Below are 18,174 nucleotides of genomic sequence, written 5' to 3'. Positions count from 1 at the left end.
GTTGGCATTCTTGAAGCTAAGGACCCTGGTCAATGTGTTAGTTTTGGCGAAACCCTTCCTGAGCTTGAACCATATCATATTGTGGTCGCTGGAGGCCAACTTGTCGCCCACTGAGACTTCAGTGACACTTCCACCATTTGTAAGCAATAGGTCCAGTATTGCCTGTTCCCTCGTTGGCTCCAATACCAGTTGCCTCAGTTTAGCTCCCTTCATGGAGCTAAACTGAGGAAAGGGCAGGGAGAGAGGAAGGAAAAGTTGGGGGAGGGAACGAGGTCTGGAGGAGAGGAAGCATACAGGCTAAAAGAAGGGAAGAAAGATTAGATGCACAGTCAGAAGAAGAAAGTGCAACCAGAGACTCATGAAATCACCAGACAAGGTAGGAAAAATGATTTTATTTTAAATTTAGTGATCAAAATGTGTCTGAATTTATATCTGCTGTCTATATTTTACACTAAGGTCCCCTTTTACTAAACTGCAATAGAGTTTTTTAGCGCAGGGAGCCTATGAGCGTCGAGAGCAGCGCTGGGCATTCAGCGCAGCTCCCTGCGCTCTAAAAACTGCTATCGTGGTTTAGTAAAAAGGGAGGAGGGTATATTTGTCTATTTTTGTATGGTTGTTACTGAGGTGATAGTGCATAGAGTCATCTGCTTTGACCTCTTTGAAAAAACCCTGGAATAGGAATGATAATTAACATTTTCTATGCGTACAGTTTGCATTGTGTTTTTTTTTTTAAAATTTTATTGTTGGTAGATCATTTTGACTTGGTCATTTTAAAAGTAGCTCGCAAGCCCAAAAAGTGTGGGCACCCCTGCTCTAGAGCATAACCATCCCGAATCACCTCCAAGACCCACTGATCTGTTGTGATCTCGGCTCACCCCTGACAAGACTCCTGCAACCGGGCGCCCACCGACACCAGGGGAGGAGCTGGCAAGGAGCCACTGGGCAGGGCAGAAATCACGCAAATGCCCGAGTAATGCCACCCCGCGCATGTGGGCGAACACAGTCTTCAGGAAGATGGGGCACCTTAGAGTCTGTTAAAGTCTGAAGCAACTTGTCCATATATTCACCAAACAAGCAAGACCCCTGAAAGCGAAATTAAGTCAGCTTAGCCTTAGATGCCGCATCCGCCAACCAAGCTCAGAGCCACAGGGTATGACAAGCACACACCGAGCCATGGACTTGGCCAACTCACACAACAGATCATACATGCCATCTGAGAGATAAGCATCCATCTCAAACTTAGCTATTTTCTGTTCCACTAAGGACCAGTCATCAGACTTCTGGTCAAGGACATGCTCGGCCCACCAAAAACAAGCTCGAGCCATCAGACTACCACATATTGCTGCCTGGTCCGCGACAATCAAAATTCTGCTTAAGAAACTCCAACCTACACTCCTCAAAGTCAAGCCGCCCTCTACCGGCACCGTATGCCACTTCGCGATTGCCGAAACAACTGCATCCACCACCGACAACTTCAAGGTATCCCTATCCCCTTCCGGGATGGGATACAGGCGAGGCATAGAGCGCACAAAACAAAAGGGTGACTCCGGTGCCTTCCACTGCACAAGATCCCAAATATTCTGATGCATAGGAAAAGAGCGGGAGGCTAAGCGGATCACCTGAAGAAGATAGTCCACCACATGGGGCGGCGGCTCCTTCGCATCCTCCTCAAAGAACACAGGGGAAACCTGGAGAATAAGCTCCTGGAGCTCTTCCCGCAAAAAAAAAAAAAAAATGCACAAGATGTATCCTCACCAGCTGGCAAAACAAAACAAAAAAAAAAATGCCCCCCCATCCCCCCCACACAAGAGTATCCTGGAGGTTTACAAAGGTGTCCAAAGTCCTCATCGAGCAAAAACTGCTCCCCATACAAAATACCATCCCAAGAGACCCTCAGCTGCTTGGACGAAACCAGCGCTGAGGGGGGCTAACAAGAGCGAACACAGAGGGAACCTTCATACCCGGGCAGAAGCAAGACCCCCAGCCGCCTGAAGATAAGCCTTGCACAAGGCTAAAACAAAAATCAGGGGGAAAAACCCTCTGGCGTCCCAATGGGACTCACTGCGAAAGCAGTGAACCAGGCAGAAACATGCGTCTCTACAATACAGGGGGAAGGTCACCTGAAGCTGCAGACAAAATGGAGGAACTTTACGCCAAAATCAGCACAAAGTCCGCCGAGCTCCCCCAAGGCCTGTAGCAGCTGAAGACACCTGAACCGCCCCAGCGAGCAAGCCGCCAGCAGCAGAAAGGGAGTCCCCAGCTGTATTGGCTGTAAGGGAAACCTTATTTCCCTAACCTTTGGCGGCTGAGGGAATCACTGTGAGGGCAGCGAGGGAAACCCGGGCTTCCCCACTGTCTACTGCAGGCGAAGGAGATCCCTGGATGCCAGCACCTAAAGTAGACGAGGGATTCCCCTTCGCGGCAGCCTGCACACAAGCACAGGCCAGCCGCATTGATCTTACGTCTAGAGCACAATGAGCACTTTTCCCCCTTAAAAATGCACAATACGTAATCTAGGTAAAAGAAAAGGTGCCAGTTAAGAATAAAAATACAAGTACAATGAATAGAAAGGGCTCCCTTCAGACCGGCACTGCCTCAGGAATTTTTTATCCCCAGAATAGACTCCACTGGCTCTCTCTAAGCCATATGCCTTGCCAGTATTGGTGGCAAGGTTTACAGCTGAGGCACCTCTACACAATTTTGGGGAGGTGGAAGAACTTGACCTGTCAAGTGAACCCCCCCCCCCAATGGTCCCCCCAATCTCAGTATGGCAGCAAATGGAGACCAAAAGGCTACTAAACAACTTCCAACAGCCCTATACTAACCTAGGGAAGACTAACAGCTTACCACACCTGATGGAGACCGAAAACAGAATGCTTGTATAGGGAGACTGCACAGCCACTTGCACCATAGCCAAATGTTTGTCTGTCTCCACTTGCTAGTGAGCTATTATCTCATCAGTGAACTGTGCCAATCTGGAGGTGTTAAAGAAAACTTAAATATTAAACCACTTATCCAAATCATCATTAGGAGAAACTGGTCATAACATACATGTGGCCTTTTCAAGAGTTAAGAACTTGAAATAATTCAGTCCAACTGAATTACCACCTAAGACAGGTGATTCGTCAGAACCAGTACAAGCAATATGTAGACATTGTAAATCATGCAACATAACCAGTTTCGTTATGTGAATATAGTAAATCAGGTTTACACACTAAAAACATGCCACTTCTTGTGCAAGAGTATGTAGTCTATATAGCATGGTGTCAATGCAACAAATTGAGAAAACAACCCATTCTTTAAATTTTAGAGATGGAATGAACATAGATCCACCCACCGTGAGATCTGAAATTGGAGCTTTCAGTAAGAGAAAAATGAATGAATGAAGTTTCCTTTCAGACCAGCACTAGTATAAAAATCAGTGGCTCTGCCTCAGATGTGTTGGGTTTTTTTTTTAACTAACGCTTAAAAGGAGCAGACTCCACTGGCTCTCCAAGGCAAGGTGTACAGCCAAGGCACCTCTAAGTCAAAACGGGGAGATGAGGGACTCGGCTGCCCGAGTGCGACACTCCCAGTACCCAGACAATAAAAGGCCCTGCCTATCCTCTCCAAAAGTCCGAGTAAAGGCCAGGAAAAAATAAAATAAAATACAGGACTGCACAGGCTTATCACTTCTACCTGATGCGAGATTGAGAAATTGATTCTATGAGGGACTACACAGCCTACTTGTACTGTTAGAATTCACTGTGTTCTCAGTCTCCACCTGCTGGCAGAGGAGCATAAACCCGTACATCTGTACTGGTCTGGAGGGATGTTAAAGAATAAAAAAAATTTCAGTAACTATTTTGTGATCAATGTTCCAAGATGAAGCAGTCCGATTAAGAACTTCATATATACAGATTGGTCTGAATCAGGTATAGATGCCGACTAAGTGAGGTCTGGTATTTAGCATACGAGACATAATAACTTTCCACCATACAGTAATATTTAACAACTAATTTCCAAGATTTGGTGTAGTTTAGTTAAGAAATATAACACTGCTCCCTCCATATTCGTGGAAGTTAGGGGCAGAGCTGGCCTGCGAATATGGAAAAATCACAAATAAAAACTTTGGGACCACTGACCCACCCCCGCCTCTCTCCACTGTACTTACTTTATAAAGTGTGGTGGTTTAGCGGTGAAGAACAATCTTCCCGAGTCTGCCCCGTGCAGAGCCAGGAACAAAAATGGCTCCCGTGAGACTATGGGAACTCACAATAACCATTTTTGTTCCCAGTTCTATACAGGGCAGGAGATTAAGAAGATCGCTCCTACCCTACTTCACTGCTAAACCACCAGGTTTTAAAAATTAAGTGGAGAGGTCTGGCGAGCAGGTCACCCACACAAAAACCAAGCATAACCAGTCTTGAGTTCTGAACCCGCAAATATAGAGGATTTGTAGTCATTAAACAACTACAGTAGTCTTCATGTGACTAGTCATACTATCATTAACCTATCTGCTTATGGGGCACAGTCACCCACAGACTGATTGTGTCTGGTAGTTTCAAGAGTAAATTTGTGTTAACCTGACAAGTTTGAGCATCCAGTATTAGGTTTTGTAGCAAGTACCCAATTAAGACTGGGTTGCCAGACTGATATCCAGAGGCTTATTTTGAACAGTTTCAGTGTTTGTGCAGTTTGTTAACTTTCAGCATTCATGTGAGGGCAACTGCTATCAGTAGCCCATTGAGAAGGAAGAAACAGTTATGAAATGAGAGTATGCAATAACACATTAAAAGAATCATTAAATGCTGCATTCTGCGAATATCAAGAACACAGTCCATTAAAAAATAGATGGGAGATTGTGTTTTGTGAAGCACATGGGGTTGGTTTATGCTCAGATGGGGAGAGGTACCTTTTCGTGATGGTTTCCGAACAGTGATAAGGTGGTGGCTGTAGCCAGAAAGATACTAGGCTATATAGAAAGGCATATCCGCCTTGAACTGCAAGGTAATGGCGGAATAGAAATCCCTAATGTAATGTAATGTAATAACCAGCAGAAGAAAGGAGAGGTGTTGATGCCCCTGTACAGATCATTGGTGAGGCCTCACGGAGTATCGTGTTCTGTTTTGGAGGCCCTATCTGGCTAAGAATACAAGATGACAAAGCAGTCCAGAGGAAGGTGATGAAGATGGTAGGGGTTTTGAGCTAAAAGACTATGAGAAGACTATGACATGAATATGTATGCTCTAAAGCAGTTTTTTATATGAGCCCTGGAGTACCCCCTTGCTAATCAGGTTTTCAGGACATCCACAATGAACATGCATGGAAAAGATTTGTTTACAATGTACATAATGTATGCAAACCAATTTCATACCTACTCATTGTGGATATCCTGAAAACCTGACTGGCAAGTGGGTACTCCAGGGCTGATTTGCGAAACACTGCTCTAGAGGAAGGATAGACGTAATATTTAAATACTTGAAAGGTTTCATGTCTGTATTAATATAGAAACAAGTATTTTCCAGTGAAGGGAAAATGGTAAAACCTAAAGAGCATGAACCGAGGTTGCAGGGTGATACTCAAGAATAATGTTAGAAAATTATTTCATAGTGAGGGAGGTTGATGCCTAGAATGTTCTCCTGAAAGAGGTGGAGATGAAAATTGTGATGAAAAAAAAAAAAAAAAAAAAAGAGCAAGATGCACAGCGGATCTCTAATTTGAAAATAAAATGGTATAAATTGAAGAACTAGGGCCAATACAAAGCAGACTTGCAAGGTCTGTACCCTATATAAGGCAATTCAGTTTAGGATGGCATGGGGCGGGCTTTGACAGGAACTCCAGTAATCTGGAACAGATGTACCATCTGTATCCCACAAATGGAGATGGTTCGGATAAGCTGGAATGAGCTTCGACTGCAATTCCAATAGTTGGAGCCTAAATACAGTAACAGACAGACTTCTATGGTTGATGATACAGTAATATCAAAGAAGAGACAATTCAATTTAATCATGAATTTATAATGATTAACTGAGCAGACTGAATGGACAGTTCAGATCTTTTATCCGACATCCTTTACTGTTTTCATATGTAAAACTAATCACAGATACAAGTTAATATTAAGAGAGCTCATCTTTAAGATAAGTTTGTTTTGCAAGTTATGTAATAATGTACTATATTAATATAAAAATGTTTCCCCTGAAGCTTCAGTGAAATAGGTCCCCATTCAGAATCAAGACAGATAAGCGTTTCACCTTAAAGACTTGTTAGCATTTGAGTGTCTCATTACATATGTAGTTTTAATTTTATGGACAGTTTATTTAACAGCGGTGGGTTTTTAACCTATGATATCTACCCACTGGTAATGAGCCATATGTAGTAAGTTATGCTGGTGTCTGAGGTTTTTCCACCGCCATTTAAGTTCTTAAAGAAACACAGTTGGATAAGTGGATATTTTAGGTTTAAGAGTGACAGCTTGTTTTCTAATGACAAATTTATAATTTATCTCGTTAGATTTACCATTCCTATATTTTTCTCTACAATGTAACCACACTGCTTCACTTTCCCTAGTTCTCTACATCTTCTTTCTATATATATGAACGATATTCTTTTTTTCTTAGGCACTTTAGATTGTGAGCCCATTCAGGACAGAGTGAAGCCCAAAGTGCCTAATGTATTAGTTTTGTAAACTGCACAATACTCATGTACAAGTGGTATTCAGTTCTGTCCCTACAGTAGCCACACCTGCTTTACCTTACTCATTCCTATTGTCCAGCAAATCCCCATCACTCTCTACTAATCATTTCTATAGTGCTGCTAGATATATGCAGCAATATACAATAAGAAAGGCAAGGAAGGTGTCAAGCAGTCTTTACTGAAAGGTGGTCTCATACTCAAGTAGTCTTTATTGAAAGAAGGTGGCTGAAGACACCTCCCTTTTCTTTCTTATTGTTTGTCTATATCCCAAGGCAAGGTTACCTTTTCTTTACTTATCCGACCTGTACAATAAAACATTCAAGAAAGTCTTTACTCAGTATGGCTTAACAATCTAATCTCCCCTTGAAAATCCTAGGACCAAAATCCCTCATCCCCTCTGCTGCCCATCTCAGATATCTCCTCTCTATATTTTATACACCCTCCCCAGATTGCGAAATCCTCCACTTCTCAATCTCGCTCAAACCCCCCCCCCCCCCCCCCCAGTATCTGGGTTCTCCCTTTCTATATGTCTAGTCTCTTGCCTCAATCCCTACATGCATGGCATGATGTTCCTTCTCCTCCCCATCAACCTGTCTCCCTTTCTCTTCACGTCTGGCACCCCTCCTACTCCTCGATCTCTAAAAGAAGCGATTCACCAGCATCCAGGAAAATACTACTCCTTCCTGCTGGCGCTTCTCTCTGCTGCAACTTCCTGTGGGCTGAGCAACAAGGTAGAAGAGGAAAAAAGGTACTGAACACAGAGCTTCACTTATAAAAGGTGTTGATGTACACAAAAGAGCCCCGATTAGAATACTCAAAAACAAGATGTGTTTGTTTCTGTTTCAAATGGACAAAAGTCACACTACTGACATTCGGATCTTAAGATTATCTAGCTTTAGGGCTTAAGTGTCTACCGTTTCTTAATTATTTGTAAATTTTTGAGGTTATGAAGTTTATCTTGAAGATATATTTTACAAATATCATTACTTGGAACATTAAAAAAAAAAAAAAAAATCACTTACTAACTATTTTATCCACAGAATCATGGTCATCAAATGTGACAAAGGCAAACCCTCTTTTTTTCCCGCTACCACGGTCTGTCATGATTTCAATCACTTCAATTTTTCCATATTGTTCAAAGTAATCTCTCAAGTGATGTTCTTCTGTGTCTTCCTTAATTCCTCCAACAAAAATTTTCTTAACTGTCAGATGTGCCCCAGGTCTTTGGGAGTCCTGCACAAAAATGAAAAAGTGTGTATGTATATTATGATATACGTACCAGTATCTTACAGTTTCTATTTCATGCTGAAACTAGAGAGTTGCGCGGGGACAGAAATCCCACCCGTCCCCGCCAAAGTCCCACCCGTCCCCGCGAGGAATCCCTCCGTCCCCATAAACTTCAGAAATAGTTATTTCATTTAATTATGCTACTGAATTAAAGGCTCTGGTAGAAACCCATTTACAAATAAGCAAAAAGGCTTTATTAATTTGAAAATATTAATTGGGAAGAATACATACTTTGTAAACGGGTTTCTACCAGAGCCTCTAATGTTTATAAATTTTTATCAACACAACTAATATACTACTTTATCCTGAAGCAAAGAAAAAAAGAAATAGAATTATTTTCCTACCTTTGTTGCCTGGTTTCTGCTTTCCTCATGTTCTCATTCAATTCCTTCCATCCACTGTCTCTCTTCCTTCTGCATCTTCCATTTGCTCTGTTACTGTGCCTCTCCCTTTCTTCCCCCTTCCAAATTGGTCTGGCACCCATCTTCTTCTCTCCGCTCCCCCCATAGTCTGCCATCTGTCTTCTTCCCTGCCAGCGTCTTCTCCCTACTCTCTCTTCCTCATTTCCTTTCAGTGTCCTTCTCCCCCATGTCCTTTCAGCGTCCTTCTCCCTCTCTGTCTTCCCCATGGCCTTTCAGCGTCCTTCTCCACCCCTGTGTCTTCCCCATGTGCTTTCAGCATCCTTCTCCCCCCTCTGTCTTCCACAAGTGCTTTCAGAGCCCTTCCCCCCCCCGCCCTTCCCATGGCCTTTCAGCGTCCTTCTCCACCCCTTTGTATTCCCCCATGTGCTTTCAGCATCCTTCTCCCTCCTCTGTCTTCAAGTGCTTTCAGCGTCCTTCCCCCCTCCTCCTGTCTTCACCATGGCCTTTCAGCGTCCTTCTCCCCCCCTCCTTCTCTACCGCCCCGGGTGCAGCACAGCCGGCCAGGTCCCCTTACTTTTGTGGCACTTCCCCGACCAACCGACAACAGCCCCGGTCTGACAATCCTCCCTGCCCTTAACCGCGAATCTAAATTACCTTCTTACAGCTGCTGTAAGAAGGTAATTTAGATTCGCGGCTACAGGGCAGGGAGGATTGTCGGACCCGGGCTGTTATCGGTCGGTCGGGGAAGTGCCACAAAAGTAAGGGGACCTGGCCGGCTGTGCTGCAACCGGGGCGGACCGCCCCCCTCCCTTGGTAGCCACTCGAACCGCGAGGCTACTCTCCTTCTCCTTACCTAACCTGCCTGCAGCACAGAGCCGAACGGAAGTCTTCCCGACGTCGGGAAGACTTCCGTTCGGCTCTGTGCTGCAAGCAGAGAAGGTAGGGAGAAGAAGAGCCGCGCGCCTGAGTACATCCAGCCCCGCGACCCTCGGAGGCGTCCCCATGGGATCCCCGTGACCCTAGGGGGCGTCCCCACGGGATCCCCGTGACCCGAAGGGGGAACCCGCGGGATTCCCGTCGTCCCCGTGCAGCTCTCTAGCTGAAACCCCCAAGATATAAATACTAGCATAAGGCCAATGTTACACAAGGTCAAGTATGTTAACTCTGTTTTCATAAATTAGATACTAAGCAATTAAGTTGTGTACTCGTTTATACCTCTCTGGAAACTGCTCGCTTTGGTTCAACCACTCTTCCATCAACTCTGTGTGGCCTAGCATTCATACAAGCATCAACTTCTTCCACTGTAGAATAAGTAACAAATCCAAACCCTCTTGAGCGTTTTGTGTTTGGATCTCTCATTACCTATTAAAAAATATTATATGAATGATTATTTTGTTTCTATATTTTATTAAACAGAAGAGTTATAAATTCTGTAAAAGTATCAGCAATATGAAATTCCAACAGAAAAAAATAAAAAAAACAACTTACCACACAATCTGTAAGCACACCCCATTGTTCAAAATGGCCACGAAGACTTTCGTCTGTAGTCTCAAAACTCAACCCGCCAATGAAGAGCTTACGCAGCTGTTCAGGCTCTTTCGGTGACTGGGAAGCAAAAAAAAAAAGGACAAGACCAAATTTTCATATGAAAAAGCAATCCCCACACCCTCGTTTAAACGCAGCATACAAGTTAATATATCAACGCAAATTTATCACCGATCTGAACATCCCAATCCCTAGATACTTTGAACAAACAACCTAAATTATGCCCGCGCGCTCCGCTATGAATCAACGGAAGAGAATCCTGATCTACCCCGATTATAAAGGTTATAACAAATATTTAGTTTCAATAACAATCTTAGAGCAAAAACAAGAGAGAAAGCAATAAATCGCATCGCAGTATATGTTGTCTAGCCGGAAATACATCACACCCAGAAAAAGGAACACTCGCTCCACGAGGTCAACACCATAAACGAAGAACGCACGCGTCAACTGCCCCAACTTTTCCCATTACCCACTAGCCTTCCCACCTATCGCACATGAGTCTTAAGACAAAACCGCGAAAAAACGAAGAATCAAATTATCAGTACATCCAAGGCCAACAGACAAACGTATCCAGAAACAGGGACATTACAAATTAGGAATTGTAAAGGCACGGTCTCGCAGACAAGATGGCGGCCACGTTGGACACAAGACAAAGAAGGCTACCGAGACAGAAAATATTTTTTACCCCCACATGCCTTGGATAAAAAAAGCCTATCTTCTACGCAGACACAAGATCGTTTGGGGTTCCTAACCTAGGAAATTCTAACCTTTTCAGCAAGAAAAAAAAAAATCACCCTGCGTCACAGACATGGCGGTCAAAAAAATAAAATGGCGCTTAGTGAAGGCACAGCAACAGGAGAAAAAAAATGTATACATATATATAAAGGCAGTACAACATGCAGATATAGATATCGGCTTAGCCCACCTACTCATAGACAAGAAACAAAAATCAGACGCACTAACCACGCTCCCTAATTTAGTCTGTTAAGTCAGGCAAATTGAATAATGCTTACGCCAAAAAGTTTATCGTGTTATTTTTGAATTTTCACTCATCAATTATCTCCTTTAACTGTTGTTGATTTTTTTTTTTTTTTTAATCATTCGCTTACCTCAGACATGATCGCAAACCACGATCCTCGCTCTCTGACAGCGAATACCAGAAAGAACGACGGAAGTTGAACCAGACAGCGTAATTCAGGGAGAACCTACGGGTCATGCGCCTACACACCCACTCTCTACTCCTATTGGTCCACAGGAGAAGGGACGGTAGACTTTTGTCTTTTCATTGGTCAGCAGACCTGCCTTTTGAACACGTTTCTCTCTTCCTGCCTTCCCAGAATTTTCTCTCTCCAACCCGTTTGAAACTATGCGGACGCCCCCTTACTTCGAAACTCCGTATTCGATTGGCCTAAACCTCTGCCAGTTATCTGTTTTGAATCCGCACCCTTAAACGGCCATCCTAGTGAAAAGGATGAATTAAACGAGGGAAAATATATATATATATTTAAATTTGTATTTTTTACAAACATAATGCATCTCCTTAGAAACACAAATAAAAGTTGTCTCTCCTAAAAGTGATTTTAAAACAGAAGAAAATATTTTGGGAGAGGAAGCATTCATGAGTGGGGGGAGTTTAAAAAAAGGGGACGGTGGATCACCGCGCATGCGCCTTAGTGGTTGTTTTGGCGGGGCTTTGGTGCTGCGCAAAGGGGCTTTTGCGCTCTTTCAGTGCTGTTTGCTGGAGGGCCGGGCCGGTGTCCAGCACTGAAGCCTTTTTGTTCACTTCAGGTGAGTGATTCCCAGAAAAAGATAATATAAAACGGTATGCTGTTTTAATGGTGTAGGATGGAGTCGATGGTGGGGAAGCAGACGATTGGTTTCATTGTGTGAAGCAGTAAGTCTGGTGGGGGAGGGGGGTGCGGTTGTGGAGGAGGGGGGTAAAAGGGAAGGTGAGGATGAGGAAAAGATCCCCTGATGGACAGCAGCAGCCAGCCAATGGAAGAGTACGTGGAGCCCGTATCCCGAAAAGTGCGCGGTGGCGGTGACCAATGGGTGTTGTGTGTAGGGAGGGAAGGGCTGGACTCGGCGTGGCGGCTGGTTCCAGGTAGGAGGCATGAGTGTGTCTGTTCGCTGGTGAGAAAGCCTTTTCCCGTTGCCGTGTAACGGGAGGGGGTGGCTGGGTGTTTTAAGGAGGGTCTTGGCTCTTGAGTAAAATGCCCAAGGTAATAACATTTGCTAGAATTGGGACAGTTGTGTGGTATTGGAGTCTCATTTTGTTTGTTTCTTTGCCTTATCTGCTTACGAGTTGGGGGGGGGGGGAGTCAATATAAACATATTTTGCAACTTTTAATGTTATCTTTCCTTGGAGTTCTTGTAACAAGGTTTGTATGAAGTAACTTATGTTCTAAATTCCACGTTTATTGGCTTTTAGATCGTGTTGCCTTTTAGGAAGTAAAAATATATGCCTGGGAACTGAATTGGGGTGTCTCAACGGCAAAGCTCTTAAAACTGCTCATCTAACAGCTAACACAGGTTTTCTTATCATACACCACATTTCAATTCTTGTCTCCAGATGAACTGTATTTTAAGTGCTCTTTTTTTTTTCTTCTTTCTTTTCCTTTTCTTTATGGTCAGGTCTGGTGGTATGTACCTTTATGTGTAGTTTAGCTTATTTTTGTAAACTATACTATATATTAAACGAGTTTTTATTCAAGTAGATTCCCTTGTCTGTCTTCTACAGTGATAATACTGGTTCATCTGGGGTAGTTAAAATGAACTTCATTTTTTAGTAAGAAGTGTGATTTCATGCAGCTTTCACGTTTGAAAGCAAGGAATTTAGATATGTATTTTGAGAAAATACAGGAGCTCCAATTTAGGGCTCCTTTTACTAAGCTGCGTTAGGGCTTTAACACGCAGAATAGCGCGCACTAGACCTTAACGCCAGCATTGAGTTGGCGTTAGTTCTAGCCACATAGCGCAGGTTTAGCGCGCTCTTAAAACACTAACAATACACTAACACAAAAAATCTCCATTTTTTTTCTTGTACCAGTTCAGAAAAATATTGGTGTGGGATAATATATGTGGAAACTGTGCTGTTTTCTGGGATGTACATGTTAGGTGACATGAAAAGCCAAGAGGTGACTTCTGGAGCTATGATGTGTTCTGCGGGTCACTTAATAAAAACCCTGGAATATTTTGCCATTAACATCTGTATTGAGAGTTAATAGGGAGAAGAGATAGTATTGAAAGGGGTGTTGGACTGGAGAGAAACAACTAACAAATTATTGTGGTAGCATAAATTTCTATGATGTAAGCCCTTAAACCAGGGGTCCTCAAACTACAGCCCATGGGCCAGATATGGCCCTCCAAGGTAATTTAGCAGGGCCCTCGTGCACAAGAGTTTACTGCTCGTTTCTAACCATTGATGACCTGCTCCATTGTAGCTTTCTCACTATAGTGCTCTGCAGTTCTCAGTGCTCCTCACTGTGTGCCGCTAGTAAACCCCTCGCGTGAGCTGGATGGCCAGACACAGCGCTGACATCACGCTTCCATGCCACGTGACCCATCCGCTAAGCACGTGGGCTGATGTACACAGCCCTTCTGCTGCTGGGAGGGTTTTCTTGGAAGTTTGGTACAGCTGGTGAGAAACTTTTGGCAATAGTGAGTTGCCAGATATTTGGGCTACTTTATTTCAGGGGCTTGGTAGTACTTCACTGAATGTTCCAAGCTTCAGTATACTGTTTCAACTCTGTGTGAATTCCAAACCTCATTCTGTGCTCTTAATTCTTCAACCTTTTGACACCTATGGACTGGCGGAAATAATTAATTATTTTGTGGATCGGTGCGGACCGGCAGTTGAAGAACACTGGGCTAAGTCGTGCCATCTCCACACAATCTTTGCCCCAGACCCTGCCCCCATAATAGTACTAATTATAACACCATTTTTTCCATTCATTTTTCATATATACACACACACACAATATAATCGTATTAACAACACATAATGGTTAACCACAAAATTAAAATACATGAAGCACACTGTATGCTTTTCAACATTCATTCCTACCAGAAAACAAATAACTTCATGCAAATGCAGGACTAAAAACTAAAAGTACTAATATTTACAAACATTCTAAGATTCAAGACTCTGCAAGCAGTACAATCCCAGAGGAAAAGAAACAAATGCATTTCTTCCTGAACAGACAGCAGATATAAATCAATCACTAAATAAAAAAATAAAAGTATTCCCCCTATCGTTGTTTCTCTCCCTCCATTCTGTGCCTTGCCTTCTGGCCTGCCCCCGGTGTTATCTTCGGGCCGCTCCATGGTGCGATCAACGCAGCGTCTTCAGGTTGGCTCCCTGAGTGCTGCAGTGCACAAAGTTGTGTGCAGCGGCTCCTCGCATGCATCCCGCGCCTCATCTGGAAGCCTTCTCTCTGATGTTGCGACGTCAGAGAGAAGGCTTCCGGTTCAGGCGCAGAATGCACGTAGGAGCCTTTTCCCATGGCTTTGTTCACTGCAGCACTCAGGGAGCCAGCCCGAAGACACCGTGTTGATCGCACCATGGACTGGTGGCTGAAGAGCGGTGTCTTTGCCTGATGGATGTGCTGGCCTGTGGACCGGCAGAAAATTTCTGCGGACCGGCATCGGTTCACGGATCGGTGGTTGAAGAACACTGCTCTAATAGATTTTCTTAGTAGTTACCATCTACTTCTTCAGGTGTTTGAGTGTGATCCCCAAAGACCATCTGTTAGTTTTTTGCTGCTCCAGTGTCATTAGTATTGGCCGGGGAACATGGTGATGCGCTGGGGCCCAGGACGTGTTGGCTAATATTGTTCTTCATTTTAAATATTGTGTTATTTAATATTATTTTTTTTTTGTACTACAAATAAGATATGTGCCGTGCGCATGGGAATTTGTTCATGCTTGTTTTTTTCAAACTATAGTCCGGCCCTCAACAGTCTGAGGGACTGAACTGACCCCCAGTTTGAGGACCCCTGCCTTAAACTTTTGTGTCTTATTAGTGTTTAGCTAGATATTTTCTCCCTTAGGTTAATATTGACTTCAGTGCACATTTTAAAGTTATTTTCCCATATGCATTATAGCTGTACTGTGATAATAAACCTGTGAAAGTTTTGTTCCTTATTTTGGTCTTCAGGGTTGTGGAGTTGGTACATCAAACCTTAGACCCCCAACTCCTCTATTTTCTGATATTAGGCTTAATTGTTTGTTCTGAGTTAAAGTACTGATATTAGATCCAAGACAAAGATCACTGTTCTCCTTAGGGCTTTTTAGCTGGGCGGTCCGCCCGGGTAATTTAGATGACCGCCTGGCTATCATCCGCTGTGAATTCTGCTGCTGCCGCTGGTGCTGCTCAACTCCAAAAAAAACCCCAAAAACGGCTTGGAGATTTCACGCCTTAGCCCATAGCGAACTTATGCTCCGGGGCTCTAACGTGTCAATGCTGGCTTCCCTTCGAAACCGGAAGTTATGTCAGGGGGGGGAGAGAGAAGGGAAGCCAGCACACACATGTTAGAGCCCCATAGCATGCGTTCGCTACGGGCTAAGGCGGGAGACAGGTAAGTGAAACTTACAATTTGCTCTTCTTGTTGCCGGGTCCTGCCTACTTTCTGTTTCCGTGAAGGCAGGACCTGGCAGTATTTCCCCAATAGGTCGATCGCGATCTTGGGCCGATCAGCCTTTCTCTCCCCAACGGGGAGAGGAAAGCTGGTCGGCCCGAAGCAGGGAGAGCTTGGGGCGGCGGTGGCGGCTTTGAGATCTGTTATCCGATGGCGGCAGCTTGGGGGCCTGTTCCCCGATGGCAGTGGCAGTGGCTTGAGGGATGGCAGGGAGTAAAAAAGAAAGAAGGGCAGGCATGGAGACAGAAGAAAAGAAGAGAAACAGAAAAAAAGAAAGGGGGCATGAAGAGAGAAAGAAAGAAAGGGAGGCAGGGAGAGAGGAAGAAAAAGTTGGGGGAGGGAATGAGGTCTGGAGGAGAGGAAGCATACAGGCTGAAAAGAAGGGAAGAAAGATTGGATGCACAGTCAGAAGAAGAAAGTGCAACCAGAGACTCATGAAATCACCAGACAACAAGGTAGGAAAAATTATTTTATTTTAAATTTAGTGATCAAAATGTGTCTGAATTTATATCTGCAGTCTATATTTTACACTATGGTCCCTTTTACTAAACCGCAATAGGGTTTTTTAGCGCAGGGAGCCTATGAGCGTCGAGAGTAGCGCTGGGCATTCAGCTTAGCTCCCTGCGCTAAAAACTGCTATCATGGTTTAGTAAAAAGGGAGGGGGTATATTTGTCTATTTTTGTATGGTTGTTACTGAGGTGACAGTGCATAGAGTCATCTGCTTTGACCTCTGAAAAAACCTCGGAATAGGAATGATAATTAACATTTTCTATGCATACAGTGTGCTTTGTGTTGTTGTTTTTTTTTATTATTATTATTTATCAAATTTTTACATGTTATAAATCAAGTATCCACTTGTACAGAAAGTTGAAGAAAAGCAAGAAAATAATACTCAAAGGTAAAATACATAATAATCAAATAAAATAAATATTTAGCTTAAATTCAGCTCAAGTCCTCAACATTAGATCCAAGAAGGATAAGGCGGACATATTAACAAATGCTAACAACTGCTAACAACTATCAATTCAAATATTAGGAAAACAAGATCCCCTGGCTGAGAAAGGATATCATTATTCAAATGCACTTCACTTTGATTTTAATTTTCCTTCATCTAGCGGAGTTCCTGCCAAAAAGGCTGTCAACTGGAATGGTTCAAAGAATACATATTTCTTCATATGGTATTGTATTACACATTTACAAGGGTGTCGAAGGAAAAAAGTCCCACCAAGAGATGTAACCCCTGGCTTCATCAAAAGAAACTCTCGCCTTCTCCTCTGGGTTTCCCGTGCCAAGTCTGGAAACATTAATATTTTTTGTCCAAGAAATTCTTTCATTTTATTTCTAAAGAACAATCTAAGCAACCAGTTTTTATCTGGAGCAAGAGCCACAGTAAGAAGCAATGTTGCCGGAGATACTAGCTCTCTATCCGAAAGTTCCAAGATTGCTGAAACATTAAGTAGTTGATTATTCTCCTGTTGTTTAGATGGTGATTTAATAGCTTTCATTGGTAGGTAATATACTTGAGTAAGTGGTGGTAATGTATCCTCTGGAATACCCAAAATCTCCAACATATAACGTTTCAACATATCCCTAGGTGTCACCGAGGCTATCCTAGGAAAGTTAATCAGTCGGAGATTATTATTACGAGAAAAATTCTCCAAAGATTCCAGTTTTCTACGCATATTTGTATTATCTTTTATTATTGCTTCATTAAGCTGTTTTGATACTTTTAACTCCTGTTGTATATTCTCAATAGAATTCTTAGATTCACCAATTTCAACTTTTATGTTTTTTATCTCAGTTTCTTGAAAAGTAATTTTATTTTCCAGCTGCAAAAGCTGGGGCTTGACAGACTTGGTGAGGTCAGCCACTAAATCCCAAATTGAATCCAGTGTTACTTCTCTAGGTTTTTCAATAACATATGAAGGATTAAAAGTTTGAATAGTCTCACCAGTTTTCAGCAATTCCTGGCAATCCTTCTGCTGGCCTGAAGTAGACCCTGATGTTTCCAAGTCCTCGGTGTTTCTTGGACTCACCTGAAAACTCAGGGAGTCCATCTCCACGCTCCCCTCTTTGTTCTCCCTGGCCTCCGAGGGTAGATGCCTGCCTTCTCCCGGCAGCTCCTCCACTCGTGGGGAGCTGGTAACCTGAGGAGGTGGGGGAGGTGCCCTAGCGTCGGGGCTCAGCGTTGTGTCTAGCCCCAGGGAGATCACCTCATTTCCGCCCCTCTGAGGCGTCTCCAGCGGGGGTGCCGACGCTGCCGGGATATCCTGCATCCGACGCAGGAGTTCTTCTATGTTGCCGAACGAGGGGACCGCCGAACGCCGCGAGGCTCCAGCGGCGCTGCGACCTCTCCTCTTCGGCATTCTAGGTAGGTAAATCTGTTCAGCAGAAAATTTTCAGAAAGTCTCCTCCGGCATGCTGCTCAGCGTCCGGGACCGTCGGCCATCTTGGATCTGCTGCTCAGCGTCCGGGTGTTGTTTTTTTTTTTTATTTTATTGTTGGTAAATCATTTTGACTTGGTCATTTTAAAAGTAGCTCTCAAGCCCAAAAAGTGTGGGCACCAGGGCTGTGGAGTCGGTAGATAAATGTTCCGACTCCTCAGTTTTTTGTACTTCTGACTCCGACACTCCGACTCCTCAGTTTTTTGTACTTCTGACTCCGA

The 18,174-nt window shown here is 43.7% G+C and overlaps 2 protein-coding genes across 6 annotated transcripts in view; one reads left to right on the top strand and one right to left on the bottom strand.

Annotated features, from left to right (window-relative positions):
- HNRNPA1 (heterogeneous nuclear ribonucleoprotein A1) overlaps positions 1-11,135 on the bottom strand; it is a 47,374-nt gene extending 36,239 nt beyond the window's left edge. For all 3 annotated transcript variants that reach the window (XM_033936627.1, XM_033936628.1, XM_033936629.1), the window contains exons 1-4: positions 10,979-11,135; positions 9,813-9,929; positions 9,540-9,686; positions 7,698-7,908 (exon numbers count right to left, since the gene is read on the bottom strand). In XM_033936627.1, coding sequence (XP_033792518.1) covers positions 7,698-7,908; positions 9,540-9,686; positions 9,813-9,929; positions 10,979-10,987 — 484 coding nt within the window. In that variant the 5' untranslated portion in view covers positions 10,988-11,135. The remainder of the gene's footprint in view (positions 1-7,697; positions 7,909-9,539; positions 9,687-9,812; positions 9,930-10,978) is intronic.
- A 235-nt stretch (positions 11,136-11,370) lies between these two features.
- Positions 11,371-18,174, top strand: part of CBX5 (chromobox 5) — an 85,587-nt gene continuing 78,783 nt past the window's right edge. The window contains exon 1 of one of the 3 annotated variants that reach the window (XM_033936630.1): positions 11,371-11,657. The gene's annotated coding sequence lies outside the window, so the exon portion shown is untranslated. Of the gene's footprint in view, positions 11,658-11,714; positions 11,764-11,845; positions 11,974-18,174 lie in introns of those variants that run through there. The other 2 variants (XM_033936632.1, XM_033936631.1) reach the window with 2 other exon arrangements.

The sequence above is a fragment of the Geotrypetes seraphini genome, chromosome 3 (assembly GCF_902459505.1).
Source record: "Geotrypetes seraphini chromosome 3, aGeoSer1.1, whole genome shotgun sequence".
NCBI lineage: Eukaryota > Metazoa > Chordata > Amphibia > Gymnophiona > Dermophiidae > Geotrypetes > Geotrypetes seraphini.
This window is presented reverse-complemented; position numbering and strand designations above follow the sequence as displayed.